This window comes from Osmia lignaria, chromosome 10 (assembly GCF_051020975.1).
Source record: "Osmia lignaria lignaria isolate PbOS001 chromosome 10, iyOsmLign1, whole genome shotgun sequence".
In the NCBI taxonomy this organism is placed as follows: domain Eukaryota; kingdom Metazoa; phylum Arthropoda; class Insecta; order Hymenoptera; family Megachilidae; genus Osmia; species Osmia lignaria.
The window spans coordinates 13,107,708-13,124,668 of NC_135041.1; the positions used below are offsets into that span (position 1 = coordinate 13,107,708).

The 16,961-nt window shown below is 43.7% G+C and overlaps 2 protein-coding genes across 10 annotated transcripts in view; one reads left to right on the forward strand and one right to left on the reverse strand.

The window, feature by feature from the left end:
• The window catches only part of LOC117611724 (tubulin glycylase 3A), a 90,275-nt gene that overhangs the window by 24,076 nt on the left and 49,238 nt on the right, over positions 1–16,961 (reverse strand). For 6 of the 9 annotated variants that reach the window (XM_034339888.2, XM_034339884.2, XM_034339880.2 and 3 more), the window contains 2 exons: positions 15,874–16,874; positions 15,199–15,366 (listed from right to left, as the gene is read on the reverse strand). In XM_034339888.2, the coding sequence (XP_034195779.1) occupies positions 16,555–16,874 (320 nt within the window). In that variant the 3' untranslated portion in view covers positions 15,199–15,366; positions 15,874–16,554. Of the gene's footprint in view, positions 1–8,627; positions 10,113–15,198; positions 15,367–15,873; positions 16,875–16,961 lie in introns of those variants that run through there. The other 3 variants (XM_076690589.1, XM_076690590.1, XM_076690588.1) reach the window with 3 other exon arrangements.
• On the forward strand, positions 1,262–15,877 carry LOC117611735 (zwei Ig domain protein zig-8). The gene is made up of 6 exons (XM_034339910.2): positions 1,262–3,208; positions 8,629–8,795; positions 12,227–12,437; positions 13,518–13,645; positions 14,616–14,784; positions 15,430–15,877. The coding sequence occupies exons 1-6, from the start codon at positions 3,163–3,165 to the stop codon at positions 15,534–15,536; spliced, it is 828 nt and encodes a 275-aa protein (XP_034195801.1). The 5' UTR covers positions 1,262–3,162; the 3' UTR covers positions 15,537–15,877.

Below are 16,961 nucleotides of genomic sequence, written 5' to 3' on the forward strand. Positions count from 1 at the left end.
TGTAATCGATGGTATCGAAAGGCGGTTGTTCGGAATTTAGTGGAGTCGATGCTTGATGGACAATGAATTTCCTACGGTGCAGAAACACGCAGGCTATTCAGAACTCTTGAATATACATATCGATCTTGCATAGATGAGCCTCTATACGAGTCACTTCAGCCAGTCAGTCAGCGGTCGTTGGTTGGCGGACATGCGGAAAGAAGGATCTTTCACCGATTAACTTGCCACTAGAGGATAAACGGTATTCTTGGAATCCCTGAAACGCGCTAACAATCCTTGGATTTCGAATCGACGTTCGCGATATTTAACCTGAATTCAAGTCGAATATCAATTTTCACGCTTATACTAGTGACATTTCCCGGAAAAACGAGACGAAGATCGAATCTCCGTGTCATGAAAGATTTATCCAGGCCGTGATACCGTAAATTTTTCGAAGAAACTTTCAGTTTATTGTAAACTCTTCGCTACTGGCACGTAAGAAAACCTGGAAGCTCGCTTCTTTATCGCGAAAGAATCTTGCAGAATCTTTGAAACAAAACGCATACATACACGGGTTAGTTCTCTTTACAAGCCTCGTGTAAAAAATCCAAGGTTCTACTTAAGAAAAAAAAGAAAACAAAGCTGCTCGATGAATCCACCTTACACCTACACCTGCAAATAAACCCCGCTCTTACCGTGTTACATCCCTCTCGGATTCATTCAATTCTTCCACTTAATGTATAATTTATTCGAAGCGATTCGACTAGGTGGCTCAGGTTTAAGACTTGGCTCACGCAAAGCCCGACACCTTCGTGATCGCGAGGGACACAGAATACAAAAGGCAAAATTGACATGAAAGGAGGTAGAATGAGAAGAAATAAATAAGAAGAAAAAAATTCAACAGCAAACAGAAGATGCGAGGAAGATCCGAAAGATAGACGATGTAAACGAAACAAGGAGGAGAAGAAGAAGAAAGAGAAACTGAAGGTGGGAAGCAAGGTTGGATGCAGAATAGAGGAAGAGCAGGAATAAGTAGGAATAAGGATAAAGAGGGAGAGAAAATAATGTAAGAAGAAGGGTGGCGGCCAGAAGGGTGGGAAAACGGGCTGATATATAAGCAAAGGTATAGACACGCGGGCACAGGTGAGCGCGCACGCGCTTCGACCCACACAATGATAGAATAGAAGTAGGAAGGTGGCTTGTACAGGGTCCGCGGAGAAGGGTGAAAGGGTGGTGGGACGGTGGTGTAACGGAGTTCGTGGAGTCTGCACGGGGCGGCTGCGTGCTCGAAGCCCGAGTGGCGCTCGCGCAATGTAGTCCCTCGGCTATCCTTGACGCGGGAGCATCGTCGTTTCGAAAGAGCCGCGACCTCCTGCCGTCGCGCGCGTTCCGCCGACGACACGTCCGACAACCTTCGCGCTCATCCACCTTCGAACCACCTGATTCTTCCACAAATCCGTCGAATTCCGATGGATAAACCGTTTCCCTCCGCGCTCGCCCACATTTCGCTGTCGACACGATTACCTTCGGTTTTTCGAAACTTTCGTTCAGGATACCGGAGATAAATCAGCCTCGTGATTGTGCAGCCAATCGTGAAATGACGATACACAGATCGATCCTGCCAGTGTGTTGTGGTGACGTAACCGGTGAATTGTGATTCGTGAACGTCGGACATGGATGTACGCGCGCGAGATATTTGAACGTCGATCGACGTTCGATGGGTTTTCATACTCTGGATACATCGAACCGATTTATTGCCGGATAAATCGAATATCGGCCACGAATTACTAGCCAGAGATCGGCTGGTCTCAACGGAGGAAACTGGCTGACGTACGGTTATCGTTTTCAGACCGATCGAACTTGGCACCAACTTTCCTTTCCTCGCGATTCCCGCTGAATGCAGCTGAGCAACTGGATTTCAACCAGCTAGAAGAACTTCCTGTTCGCTGATACGATTAACGAAAGAAGATTCTGGATCTACGAAGCGGATCTACTCGAAGATTCGAAGAGTTGCCACGAATTTCATAAAACTGAACTGTAATTTTAACGCATCGTTGGTGTCTAAAACGTAGAATACTGCCAACGGTCGAAATATCCCTCCAAATCTGTACCCATATCCGTACTCGTCCATTAACCATATAAAATCGAAACCCATGGGACGTCGAAGCTGAAGAGCTGTCGGTGTATCAAGCACGATAATCTCGAGGTCTGTTTAACCGAACGTTTCTGTGACACGGTTGTGCATTCAGTGTCGGTGCGGGTGAAAAAGGTATCTGCTGTTCGCGGTCGTTTCGAACGCTCGAAAGAATCGAGACAAACGGGGATATCGAGCGATTTCGAAGTTACGGTGAACGCTTACGCTCGATCGACTCCTCCGATTAACTGTCGCCTACGGCAGACAATGGACCGATGATGCTTTAAACAAGTTCGACGGGCTAGTCGGAGACGATGCAACGGTGTAACGACGCGCGACCACCGAGAGAACGGTCGATGAAACGTGTGTAACGAGGAAATTACTTTAACGAGTGACGCCTAATGCAACGCGAACGATGTTGCGGTGGTGAAAAGGCATATGAAAGCCTTCGTGGTTATCCCTCCTCCCTTCCTCTCACTCTCTCTCTATCTCTATCTCTCTCACTCACTCTCTTTCTCTACTTGTCATTTTGTCGGATCTTATACGAGCAGAGACTATAGTGGCACGCTAACGTCGACAAAATACTCGTGCCGTTAATTACGTTCATTAGCGGTTCGCGTAACAGCAACGTTCCCGTTACATTTTCTCCCTGCCACTGTGGAGAATAATTTGCCCGGTGGAATTCGAAACCGCCCCCCGTTCCTGCTGCCCGTTTGTTTAGCCGCAGAGAAAGAACGAGCAAAGTCGGTCAAGTTGACGGGATGAATACGCGGTGTGCTCGTAAGATTTCATACTTGTTGTAATATCCTTTCTTTTCCCTGTTAAACGTTTGTCGGTGATGTTGACCGACGAGACATTTTCAATCGATTAAAACAGTGACGAATAAGGATTTCAGAAGAGGATCGAGTGAAATGCCAGTTTTTTCGTGAAACTATCAGTGCCAGCGAAACTATTTCGTCCATTCGATGCGTGACTGCAGGGTTCAATGATTGAAATGCGTGTGAGATAGTATATCAATATGTGAAAGGAACCTCGCCGAGGAACAAGCGATGTCTACTTCTCTTCCGGTGATCGTCTGTTTTATCATTTCTTTTGGTAAGTCAGCCAAAATATTCTGTCGAGAATCTCGTTATTATCGTGATTCCACGATCCTAACGACTCCTTCAAAGTATCAAGAGAAACGGATCAGAGGAGTAATGGAGAGGACTCCGTTGTCTGTCTCGACCGAGGGGATAAAAGATCTTGCGTTTCGTGTTCGAGACAAAACAGAAACGGATAACAGTGGGAAGATTTAACGCAGAAATAATTTCTCGTTCGTCTTTGACCGCGTTTCACTTTTCTTCCTACGCCTCTCGACGAGATTTTCTCTGGAGAGCTGGCTCCGTGAACGGTTACAATGCTTTTTCTTCGCGAACGAACGCATTCGCAGGCCAACGTTCCCGCAAACCTGAAAAACTCGCGACGATTGTTACGAAGGGTTGAAAGAAAACACGATTTTACGCTGTTGCTTTTCACCCTTTATACAATACTCGTTACTCGACACTTTCTTCCCTTCAGTTTTTCCGCTAAAGGGCTTCAATAGAATTGTAAATATTCCATTTTGATTTCAACGTTCGCAAAGAACAATCGACCTATTGATCGTAACTGTGTTATCCTTTTTTCGTTCTGAAATTTCTACAAACTCGTTTATCTTTTTATTTCGCGTGAAAAGAAACAGCTTTTGCAATAAGGTAATTTAAAACGCGCACCTTTACAGATGCATACGTAAATAGATGGAGAAATGTAGGAAGAAAGTGGAGAAATAACGGGAGACTGTCAGGTGGCTAGTATTTTACTTTCTCAGCTGCTATTGTCAGCCGTATCGTGTCCAATATCAAGAATTACTCTACATCCACGTATCCAGTTCTCTTGTGGTTAATGGCAACGCGTTTCATTTTTATTTTGATAGTTAACGTCGAAAAGAAAGCGCCTACCCGGTTGGATTCTGATTCGCGTGCTCGACGACACGAGGTTTCAACGATTCCAGCGAAATGCTGGCTAACCTGGAATTAAGTTTTTCCGCAAACTCTCTCGCCAACCTGGCTGCGGTCTGTTCTTGTCAGCCGTTCGTTTTTACGACAGAAACAATTCAACGGTTAGATTTACAGATCGTTTGCCGATGACAGGGGTGAAATTAAAAAAGATTATAATCATCGCTGTTTATGAATTTCTTCTTGTTTGCCAAAGTAATGTACTATCTGAATTTCAATTTCAATTTGAATAATTTATCATGCGATTTCGTTTCGTATCGTTTCTTAAATAATGCCTCGGTAAGCATCGTTTTACCGTCTTAACGAAAATGGGGGTAGTGCGGCAAACTGCTAACCCGCAACTCGCGTGCGAAGCATCTTGTTTAATCGCACTCGGATCATAGGGGACAATGAAATCTAGCTGGCGGATTCTCGAATTCACTTTGATCGTCGGTCCATGGAACGATTCGGAGGCAGTGAAACGTCGATACAAGCTAAAGTAGTAGGCGTTTATAGGACGATCGGAGAGCCCGTAGAAGCTGCACGGTTCTCGCATTTATGACGTTGCTCGGTGAAACGACGCGGTTAATTGCAACGGCTAGAGCTGCACCATCGGTTTACCGTCGGATTTCATCCCTACGGTTCACCACTTAACCAACCCGATCCAAGACTCTCGGCCCGGACAAAGCGGCGCGTTAACGAAAATAATGATCCGCTCTTCGCGTCATCCCTGTATACCATACAAAGACTGTTGGATTAAAGTATCCGGCCAGCCGTAACGCGATCGATCGAGAATACCGATTTGCCGGAGGATAAGGCTAGAACACGAGCTTCCGGTACTTTACTTTCTTCTTCGGTTACACTTCGCGTCGATGCTCCTCTACGTGAAAACAGTATCGTCTTGCATTAAGGAACGAAACTAAGCGGCTTAACCCCTTAGAATGTGATGGTGGTGCTAACTTTGTTTGACTAGAAAATGTTTCTAACATAATTAATATCGGAAATATCCGAAGGCATAGCTGAAGATACTTGATGTTCAACAATTTGCTAAGCTGCGTAACGAGAGAATCATCCCATTTTACCGAAGTAATTCACCCGAGACCACGGTAGAGTAGCGTCAAGAGGCCGATTTGACGAAGCAAAGCCAAGCAATGTTAGCCTTTTTCGATGAGCTACCGAGTCGATTCGACCGTTCGTTTGCTTTTCATTACCCGCCTTGGGACTGGCTGGTTGCCGTCGACCAAACACTGAGAGAAAGAGGATCACATTTCAGCTAATTTTACCTAGCTTGAAATTTATCAGAGATTATTTTGCTCTATCGACGGCTATCTATTCTCAGCTGAGTTAAAATTGGATCATTGAAAAAATAGCAACGTAGAAACATTCGAAGGATACGCAAGGGACATCCAAGAGAACATGAAATATATTTCCTCCCCCCGGGGTAGAGCGAATCCGATGAAACGAAGCTCGTGAAATAAATCTGAACTAATACGAGTGATTTTAACGTTTGCTTTTTTTCTCGTTTCGAGTGAAAAATACAAACAATTCAACGACTTCGTGCCTAATTAAACGTCACAGTCGATGACGAGACGAAGGGAAACGAGAGTTAGGTGGGCCGAGAGAAAAAGTTCGAAGGGATATGAAAGTCGAGTGAACCACTCGTAAAACCTGCATTCGGATAGCGGGAGGAGTAATGGCGAGGGTGGCAAAGTAGGGTGGAGCGAAATAGGATTTTGCGGCTGGCAACCAAACCATCCTGTGTCCTTCATTGTCGAGAAGAAGCCGTCTGGTAGTTAGCCGTGATGGACAAGCGGCAACCAGCATGCTTCAAATAATTATAAAGCTAGTGCCGAGTCATCCCACTCGGTCCTGCAACGTTCCAAGAGGCTATTCCAAAGTTCCGGCACAGGGATGACGGGAAGTTGACGTTTTATGTGACGAGCAAAGGAAAATCCACGTTACCGCGCCTCAAGGAGCTCTTCTCCCAGAAAGTTATTCGACTCGACGTACCAATTACTTATTCAACTATCTTGCAACTTTACATTTTTCTTAATGTTTAATTGCTGCTTAATTTGAAAAACTTCTCTGAATCCCAATTTCAAATGGAAAAGGACAATTATATTTTACATATCGTCAACATTGTTATTAACAGCGTTATCATCAGCACCGTTTTTCGAAACGACACGAAAATTGTTTGTATCGCGAAAGAGTTTGCGCTTAATATCACATTTTAATCACGATATAAACGTTCGATATTTTCGGTTTCATTGTTACAGCATTATTCCTGCTTATTTTTTTTTTTTTCATCAAGTGTTTGAACAATCTCTTTGTTAATCTGATTGCTTTCTGATTGGATACCCAGCGTTTAATAGAACTTTCCGTCAAATCCTATCAAAGCTGAAATTAGAAGTCACGCGAACAGCCGAATTATTCAATGAAACGTAATTGTATCGCGTCTTTTCATTTCGCTGGCGAAGTGAAATTTTCATTCACGGAAAAGTATGCAGGTACTCTGGCAAGGTAATTATTGCAATTGCAGAAATGCCACGACAAAGTTCCGGAAGAGTTAAGGAACGTGAATCGGAGGTAAAAAGGAGCGAGTTCGAAAGGGAGGAACAAAGATGGATTAGTAGATTCGAGCGTAAAATTAATTTCCGGCCCAGCCGCCTGATTATAGATTATCCGATACTCCCTGTGAACTTATCTGACCTCTTTTTCCAGTGGAAAAAGCTGCAGAGTACAAGCCACCCTGGTCGAACTTTCGGCTCTTCCACCAACAGAAATCCGATCGAATGAATGCGTTCCTCTGTGAACCAATCAACGCGGAAAACAAATTTATTGCGTCCGAAATTATCCGAATAAAATTGCATTAAAGTAATCATTAAGATAATAAACTGTGCTATTCGTATCGTCAAATTTATTTTGATTTTATACGAAACGAAACCATCTTTTATTCGACGCATCACGACGGACAGAAAATTATGCGGAACACTGATTTGATCCCAATGTTAAAATAACAAATAGTTGTCCTCGAAGCTTTCAATTATGAATTCGTTAACTCAAGTAATTATCACACAGATCACCGGAATCGTTTAATTTAGAATCTATTTAGCGAAAATCGCTGTTTCGGAACAAACCACTGGACCGACGATAAAATTAAATCCCAAAACGAAGAGAGCAAAGTATAACGTCTAATTTTCTGTTGGTGATACCGCGTTGATAAATGCAAATATGCAGAAAAAAAAGACACTTGGTCCACGGGAATACCGGCGTGAAATTAATTTTCGAGATTGCCGGTGTTCACGATCGAGAAAGCTGGAAAAGTAAAGTTTTAGCCAAGAATTCGACTAAATTGGCCGACGAAAGGAGAGTAAAACCGGACTGGGAATATTTTCTAGACAACGATGGTGCAATTTTGTTGGTCGACCGAGTGTATGAGAGTTTCGAGGAGAGCCGAGACACGTCGGAGAGAAAATTCAACGGTACTGTCCCGGGTTAAAATTAATTTTCGTCGAAGTACGGGCGACGGAATCGTGGTTGCCGTAGTGCGCGATACTCTCTCGACTCGAAACTTGAAGAGTTCTCGGCACTGTCTGCTCTTAAATTCTTTCGCAAGAAATGACTTCACTCTGAAAAACGTCTCCTTCCCCCGATGAAACAGAACCGAGGAAAAATGCGCGATAAAATGTTAATTGGCTAATCGGAAACGATACAAAAATTTTCAATCTTAGAAGAATCAATGGATTAATCGCTTTTGGAAAAAATGTAGTCTACGAGGTGGTAGTGTAAAGAGAGGAAAGAGAATTCCCTCTACCGGAAAAGTATTACTCGACACGCAAATGATTCCGTGAAGCAATTGCAAAGAAAAGCTCGATTGCATTCCGGTTCGCGTTTCAGCTTTTCTCGTTGAACCCTCGCGTTTCGACGTGCCTCCCGATTTCCGCTTTGAACCCCTGATCAGATTTGCAATTCCACCTGTTCTTTTCCCAGAAATACAAATGTTATCCCATAGTTTATTAAAACGTAACAGTTTTTATCGAAAATGCATAGAAATCCTTGGTATTGCAGAAAGGAATATAAATTTTATAATCCCTTAGTTCGACTGAATGTTTCTTCAAACGTCATGAAAATGCACGCTAGTTGATGCGTTTTAATTTCTTTGAAAGTTCACGGCCTTTTCAAAGTGTCCCATAGACACAGTCTTTACGTAAGCTCTCTCTTGAGAGAGATCGCTTAACTGAATAGCCAGCCGGTTAGCTCGAGATTATTCAATTCCAAACCCCCTTCTCCGACTATCTCCATCTCGTTAACTATTTATACCCCGACTATACTGCTTTAACGAGATTAAACGTAACGAGTGCATCCGGGTAACGGGATGTAAGATACCGTTGACTGCAGCTGTCAGAAAATTGTCAATATTTCACAACGTCTAATCGAGTGACGCTCGCGTTCCAAGTTTCGTTCTGTTATTAATCGAATACTAATCGATCGAATTTATTTTCCCAGGTGGTATAGCGTCATGTCTACGAAACTTTCGAACCGACTTTCTGGAGGAATGGCCGACTCCTGGGACAGGGCCCCATTTCGACAGCTCCATGCAGTCGAACTTCACCGGTCTGGTGGGCAAAACGGTGCAGCTGGTGTGCAAAGTGAAGAACCTAGGAAATCGAACAGTGAGTCGTAAACGATATCATTTCTATTCGTTTCGTCCCTCGCCGTTCGACGAAATCTGTCGGTCGCGCAGGTATTAGCAGTTCAAACAAGCGAAACGCGGCAACGTTTATTTGTAAGGATTCTGTGAAGAGCCGTTTAATCCGTTAATTGGGACACGGTGGTTATGATACGCGGTACGTACGTACAGGGATAGCGAATGCACGCTAGGAAACAGAAACAGTTGGTAGCTTTCAAAGGCGAAGATACATAATCACGGTATGTTTGGGCGGAGCAGCTAAGAACCCGCTGTTAATACACAGCCGACGATAATGGTGGTCTTCATTAGTAGGCATACAGAGACCACAAGCTAATCAACGGCAGTTTGACTTTGGCTTAGAGCTTCCTCACCGATGGAAGTAATTACAATTGGCTCCAACTTGCTCCAACTTGATTCTAACGAACGGCAGAACGTCGATTACTTTTGCAGATATTCGAAGACCACTCTAAAATATCGAAGAAATTTTAAACGAAAGAAAGAATATCAGATTTCATATTTTCGGAGAGCAAAGAAAATTACGTTTTCTCTTCTCTCGGTCGTACCTCAAACTGCAACCGGATTAGGATGTTCAGGAACAAAGCGGTCTCGAGATCATTACAACGTTCCATGCTTCTTCTCGGATAGCACGGGAAGAGAAAAGAAGAGCTGCTGGCACACGCGGGCTTACACGTACGAGAAGCCGTGGTAGGCGTAAACCCGGTCTCTTTTATCCGGACAAAGATCACCCGAGAGTCCTTATTTTCTCGAGATCTATCCTCTCTCCGTCTCCCTTGCGGATCCCATTTTCCCTGCTGTCTACTTTCACGGCAAGAGCCTGTAATACCCGCGAGCGTCAATGGAAGCGGAAGTCGTAAGACGAGCATCTAACAGCGCCTCTCTACGCGCAAACAAACGCTTGGCAGAAGGAAAAACGCGTTAAACTTATCCGTGTACAACGGGTTCTTTGCACCGGCCTCGAATAATAATTGCGTCCCTATACTACTACAAAACATTTCATTCTGAATATTACCGCGGCCCAGAAGCATTGCGTCTACGAGCGGTATCAAAGGATTCTGCGACTCGACTCCAGGATAAAAAGCACTGAGAAATGTTATTGGAAACGATGCGCGAATGTATCCTCGCTGAATCTTCGATGCGTCCTATGCAATCTCGTTCAAACGGTCTTTGTGTATCCTTACAAGTACCGCATGCATTTGACATTTACCTACGTTCACCGTTGATCTCTTCTCTCGGTGCTCGGTTATTTCGTGTAACTGCGACGGCACACAGGTCTTCGTACCTGCTCGAAAACAGCGGCAATGAATATATCGTATTTCACTTTACGAGCTATTTAACGCGTTCGATCGAGTCGCGGGGGGGAATTAAAGGACGATAAAGGCAGATGGCGCGAATGTAAGTGGATAAGGGTGGAAAGCATCGGTTCTACTGGTTTTTAATCCGGTGCAAATGCAACGCGATGGACTCCGTGGAAAACGGCGATCGCGCATAGATTTCGGTCGGATTTCAGCAAACAATACCGCGACTAATGCCGATGACACACCGGTGTCATCTCGAGAACTCGCAGCTGCCAGGTTCGCGGCCGAAACCCGGGACAATGCCGAATCTCCATGGTGACGTCACATCCGGCGAGCCTCGCCTAGTCTCGAGTGGAAGCGCAACGTTATGGGGAAATTTCCTTGATGCACCCGTGAAACGTAATACCCTGGAAAAGACCCTTCTTCCTGCAACCCTATGGTCGCAAAGTAAAGTGACAAAGGTATTAAAAGCGTTCGTGATAAACTACCCTCTGTATTAGGTTGCTAAGTCTCTTCCTTCGATGTTTTCCTACCACCCCCACTTTAATTCCAACACGACACTCGATTTCGACGAGCAACGATCAAGAATACGCCTAATCTATCGGACTCCATTTGTCACGCCCACTCGAAACTCCTTCGAATAATCGAAGGGGCCGAGACTATCTTACCCGGGATTATACTCGTCCCTCTTTTCGTTCAAATTAATCCGACCTGTTACGAAATTGCGAACATCGGTAGATAAACAGGGACGTTTCGTAAATAGTAATAATAACGAAAAACGTAACTATAAACGGGAGGAGTATCGTGGAAATAAACGGGAACGAAATTTTTCAATCACGTTTTACGGGAACGTTATTTAAACAGCAGTAGGTCATCGCAATTTAATATCGTGGAATACTTTAGCCGTGAAAAACGAACCTTTTAATTTCACTCTTCGCTTTGAATTCGTCTCCGAAAGTTAAACCAGTTCACGAGTAAACGGGATCGGGAGAGCAGGGAAATTTTTTTCCCACCAGTTTCAAACGAAATGCATTTCACTTTTTTCAAAAGCTCGTTCATTTTCCTTCTTGTCTCGTAGAAGACAATTCTTCCATAACAATGCGTCGAGCTTTTTGGTATAACCAGTCGAGCGACTCGATATGCGATATCCTCGATCGTCCTTCAATCCTGCCAGTCAATTTTTAAGCGGCAATTAAGGTCAATCGAATGTAAATGTAAACCAGCGAATGCACTCCACGGAATTATGTTCACGGTTCATTGAACTTGTCGCTCGATTGAAATACGTACCACCCCTCGCGCAATTGATCTGTGCGGAAAGCATGCCTAACAAATAACCGGGCTGATGTTTTAATCTTTTGATGCTTTTAACCGAAATAATATATTTTACTAACAATTGACGAAAGATTCGAACCAGGATACATATTGTACGACGAAAGGATGCGTGCGATAAAAAATAACAAAAAATCCCGGATGGAGAGAGAAGCAAGTATTTCGATCGAAATCAGAGGAACCGGATGTCCCATTGTTTTACGGCGTTCAATCGTGCTCGGCTTTTCCGGTATTCTCTAGACCAGGGGTGGGCAAATAGCAGCCCGCTAAAAGTTTTTTTCTGGCCCGCCAAGACAGTTCCCCATGATTTTTATGGTAAAATTTACACCTTTCTGAAATGCAAAGAAAACTAACGAATGGAATCATTTTAAAAGGTGCCGCCTTCCGATAACCTCCGCTTCCACAAAGTGGCCCCCGAGCCAAAACAATTGCCCGCCTCTGTCCTAGACAAACTAGTGGACGAACTTTGGTATATCTGATTTCTAAATATTCTCGACGATCGTAATGCTATCGTAATGTATTTTCCTGTTTCTGTTTATCAACGTGCAAATCGATCGCATTGAAAGGCATTTACCGAATTGCCATCCTAGCTCTGTCTGTCCTACTTTTCCTTCGATCGACGAACTTTCGAACTGGAAAGTAGACTGAACATCGAGCTCATCTCCACCCCCTCTCAACTTTGTACTTCTCTTAAAAAGTGTCGTTTGACGAGCGTGTTGGAAACGCAGTGGCCACTAAACGTTGTTTAAAAAAGGATATTCTGCGACAGGTTTCCTGGGTGAGGCATCGAGACATACACCTGTTAACGGTCGGTCGTTACACCTACACCAGCGACCAACGTTTCGAAGCTTTGCACTACCCTCATACCGAAGAGTGGACCTTGAAGATACGATATCCACAGCGCAAGGACTCTGGGATTTATGAGTGCCAAATATCAACGACACCCCCAATCGGTCATCCTGTTTATCTAACGATAGTTGGTAAGTTCGATCAGATAAAAGCAAACATTTCCACCACGAACCACCGTGAAATTCGATAAAACTTCAGCTGTGCAATCGGCATGGCCGAAAATCGTTCTATAAATTATTAAAAGAGAAATCGTTTCGCTACGAGCGCAATCGTTATTCACTTTGAAAGTTGACACCTGCGCCGAGGGTATCGTAAACTCGAAAACCATGGAATATTCGCGAGATCGTGTTTAACGCCGATATCTGACCGATTTAATGAGTTGTACAGCACGTAGGCCGATTAATTCACCGATTTCGATACGTTATTCGTTTTATAACAATGTCACGCGACGTTGAGTCTCCGCAATAAATAAGATCGTATCTTATCTCTTCGATAATTACCGACAACGGCTATGAAATATTTCATAATTTTAGAAAATATTCATAAATTCACCTGAAAGTCCGTGTGTACAAGGACGAGGTTAAAATAAAAATTGCTCTCAAGGTGGTAATATATTGTTAATAATAGCCGTCAATGTGTAGGTGATCAAATAAAAATGTATCACGTTAATCTTGTAATTTTCCATGGCTTATATGCCGGCGGTGAATTTATGAGAGTAACTCTTTTATTCTGTCGTAAGATTAAAACGACGTGTTTATCGAAACGGGAGAAGAAACGGGAGGGTAAGGAAGCCGTATCTATGATCGGTGTGTTTGAAATTCAGCTCAAGATAGACGCAGAGATGTGTTGCGACGCCGTGAAAGGGGTTAATAGAGGATACGTACGAAATCCGTGGAAAGATTTTCATGCGGGCATACAAAGCAGGTGAAACCAGGCCGTCCGCGAGCAAGCACGTATATCCTCGCCAGGTATACCCGTTAATGACTGCTCTGATATCCTAACCGGGCCGTACTATTAAATGAGAGGATCTTATCGCACTGACTTGACCTGAAAACGTTGCCTAACCTACCGCCCCTTTTCATATTTACCCTTTGCGATAAAAATATACCACCTTCTTTTAATATTATATATCTTGTCCCGCTTGTTTAATTACTCGTTACTCCCTCGCCACGTTCGCCACTTATTCTTAAATCGAATATATTTCCTTTCAGAACCGATCACCATAATAGTCGGAGCTCCCGATCTGTTCGTGAACAAAGGGAGCACCATTAATCTGACTTGTATCGTGAAATACGCTCCAGAACCACCGCCCATGATGATCTGGAGTCACGATACAGAGGTAATTTGATGAGAAACTTGATGAAAAAATAGTGTGGACTACGGTGTCGGTGGAGGTAATAATACCCCGCGTATATAGGGTAGTTCAGGGTAAGCCCCGTTCATTTCGCGTGCTTCTCGCAGGGTGTTCTTTGTGCCAGCTCAAAGGGAATACATCGAGGAAAAACGCGTACGTCTATCTTTTTTACCATTCTTCGCGCGAACCTTGAAGCAAAATACCTTTTGTCTTTGTAGAACGCGAGAATCCGTCGGGTAACGGGTTAGGGGTAGTTTCCAGTGGAATATGAGAAAGCAGCAGACTCGGGCTGGCTTTGAGGAAATGATTGCGAACCAAAAGTCGGATGTACCTAGGGGATCCAATATTGTTCCTCTTTAGATGTGCGCACACATCCCCTACGGATGTACATGTAATCCATACCTATCGAACGGAATACACCAGCTTTTTCCTTCCAGCAATTCTAATCTTTTTTCTAACTCGGTTTGTAAAGTCTTGACGAGTAATTTACGAGCTGTTTCTGTTCGCGATCGTTTCCTCGTTAAGGATGCTCTGAAAGCTTTACGACCCGACCTTTCAAACCTCAACATCTTTTAACTTTAGTTAAACTAACAATGTACGGTAGTTGCAAGATAAAGCAGAGGATAATTAATTGTTTGTAAAAGGTTGGAGGAACGGTACGTAACGTTCGTGGGAAGAATAGCTGAAAAATCAACATCGACAAAGTTACCTACCCTTCGTAATTGTATCACGGTTCAAGTGGTAACATCTGCGTTTCTAGTTTGAATACTCGAATCGTGATCCGAATTGTTTGAACAGTTTCCGTTCGACCCGTGCAATTTAACGGGTTGTTAGCAATTACAATGCAACCAAGTGCCGGGGTGTCGAAATTCTACTCGACGATAGCATTCCCTTCCGTCAGATATTTCAAACTAAAAATCTACTTGTAAAACGTAATTGTAATTTATCGATGCAGGTAATTAATTTCGACTCGCCGAGAGGCGGTATCAGTCTGGTGACCGAAAAGGGGCCGGAAACCACGAGTCGTTTAATGATCCAGAAAGCGGTGCCCAGCGATTCCGGGATCTACACCTGCGCTCCGAGCAACGCGAATCCGAGCAGCATCAAGGTGCACGTCGTTAACGGTAAGTTACCTAACCTGACCTGATTGATTTCTCGGTGAAATATTTAAATCCGTCTTCTTCAATGGCTAGAAGGCGTTATCGATTTGACCGCTTTTCACGGTTTAAAATTCTCTCAAACAGCGATACATCTCGCATGAGATTGACACGATTTAACAGCGATCAGTGTTAATTACCACCTCTATTTTTTGCTGATTTCGTTAAAGTACACCGCCTGTTGCCACCAGCCACCGCCGCGAACAGGCTAACAATTGTTTCCCCCGTGGCGTATAAATTATTAAGGGGTGCCTTATCGCCGGACTGAACGCGAACGAGTGGATTGAACGATAATTCGAAATAAGTTAAGCCGAATTTCCGGTATGTTATTTATCAACTTCAAGCGTTAATTGCTCGGTACAATGGCATGCACGGTCTTACCTGACGCGAATTCAGATCGATGCGACACGTCGTCCACCAGGTTGATTTATTACCCTCATCGTCCTGACTGGTACACGCTCGCAAACGTTTGCTCCTGTTCTTTCTCTTAATTGTTCGAAACGTTCCACCTATGCGACGCTTTGAAATTGAAAAGCGCTCACGACGTATCTGAAACAAAGTTGAAACGATTAGATAATGTCCTACTATTCGAACGTAACGTTTCTGTTACAGAGGAACATCCGGCTGCGATGCATCACGGGGACGGAAGTTCGTCGTACGCCAAGACACGGCCGATGTGTTTTATAATTTTAATAGTAGCTAACGTAATATTTATATAACGGGAAGAACGGCAGAAGAGACGAAAGAAGGAAAGATAAATACATACCCGATACGATAATACAGCGCGATTTCATTCGATCGCCATCGCCTATGGTCGTTAAACGTTCTTTGGGTATATATTTGCGCAGGGTAAAACCGGATATTACCAACATTTACATTAAATTTCCGTGACCAAAGAGTTTTTCGAATATCAGCACGGCACAATAATCGGTAAGAGCGTAGTATTTTGTTAAGATATATCATCAAGAAACGAGTAAACTTACGACGTCAAAATTTATTGTATTATTTGTAAATAAATTTATTGTATGTACATATCAATAAAACGATTGTCTTTACCTGTCGATTCTTTTTTATTTCGGTTCGATGGGTCGTCTATCAAGCTGTCGAGAATTCCTTTTTCCGCCACGTTTTATAGCCGATATCCGTTTCAGGATAATCAAACGATGGATGTTTAACGCTCGCAGTTTATCTGATTTATTCCCGTTCATAAATGCGATACCGATACCAAATACTTGCGTTCAAATTTTATGGAAAATTCTCTCTGTATTTCCTCGACGGTGATATTTACGAGAAACCCTTCGCCGTCTACTATTCCGGCGACAAAATATTTTATATAAAGCGTTCGTCCGCGGAAAAGGCTACATATTCATTTTTTTTTTCTCAGACGCGTGCTTCGCGTACGTTTCACGAAGACAAAGCATTACTTCTGCGCGCTGTTTGTTCCGGCTCTACCACGAACGATATAAAAGACTTTGCACGAATGTTTTTTTTACTCGACATTTCCGGTAGAAGTAGCCCAAAGAAAAAAAGAAGAAAAAAAGATAGCTACCACCGTGAGACGACGGTAGCGGTTAATGATAAACGTTAATTGTTTCTCTGTGTCCGAAATGAAGTTTCCGATGAGAGAATTTGAAAATCTGATCGAGGAACTTTGAATTTCTTTTATAGCCTGCACCGTTTTTGAAAGAGCCTGTAGTCGGGGGTGGGCGGATGCATGGAGGATAACAAGCAGGCGCATCAGTTGGCGGCGGTGCATCGGGCGGTGTTCAAGTAGTCGATAAAGTCGACTATTTTTGGTTCTCTCAAGCGTGGAATCATCGGTGGTGCAGTCCATGCACGGTGTTGCTGCTGCTGTTGCTGTTGCTGCTGTTGCTTCGACGAACAGTTTCCCTTCTTCTTCTTCTCGCGTTTCCGCGGATGTTCCTGCAACGTTATCGACTTGCCGAACACGAACAGACAAGGACCGAGATAAGGCCGGAAGTCGGGTATGTTTTGCTTGTAGACCAAACTGAATCCGCCTGTGTCGGCGACAGCGTTCACCGGTACGTCCATTACCACTGAAACAAATTTAAGATCACCCGCTGTAACCAACGATTTGCCTTCCATTTTTTCACTCCCTCCATTCCCCGTTCAACCCTTCCGTT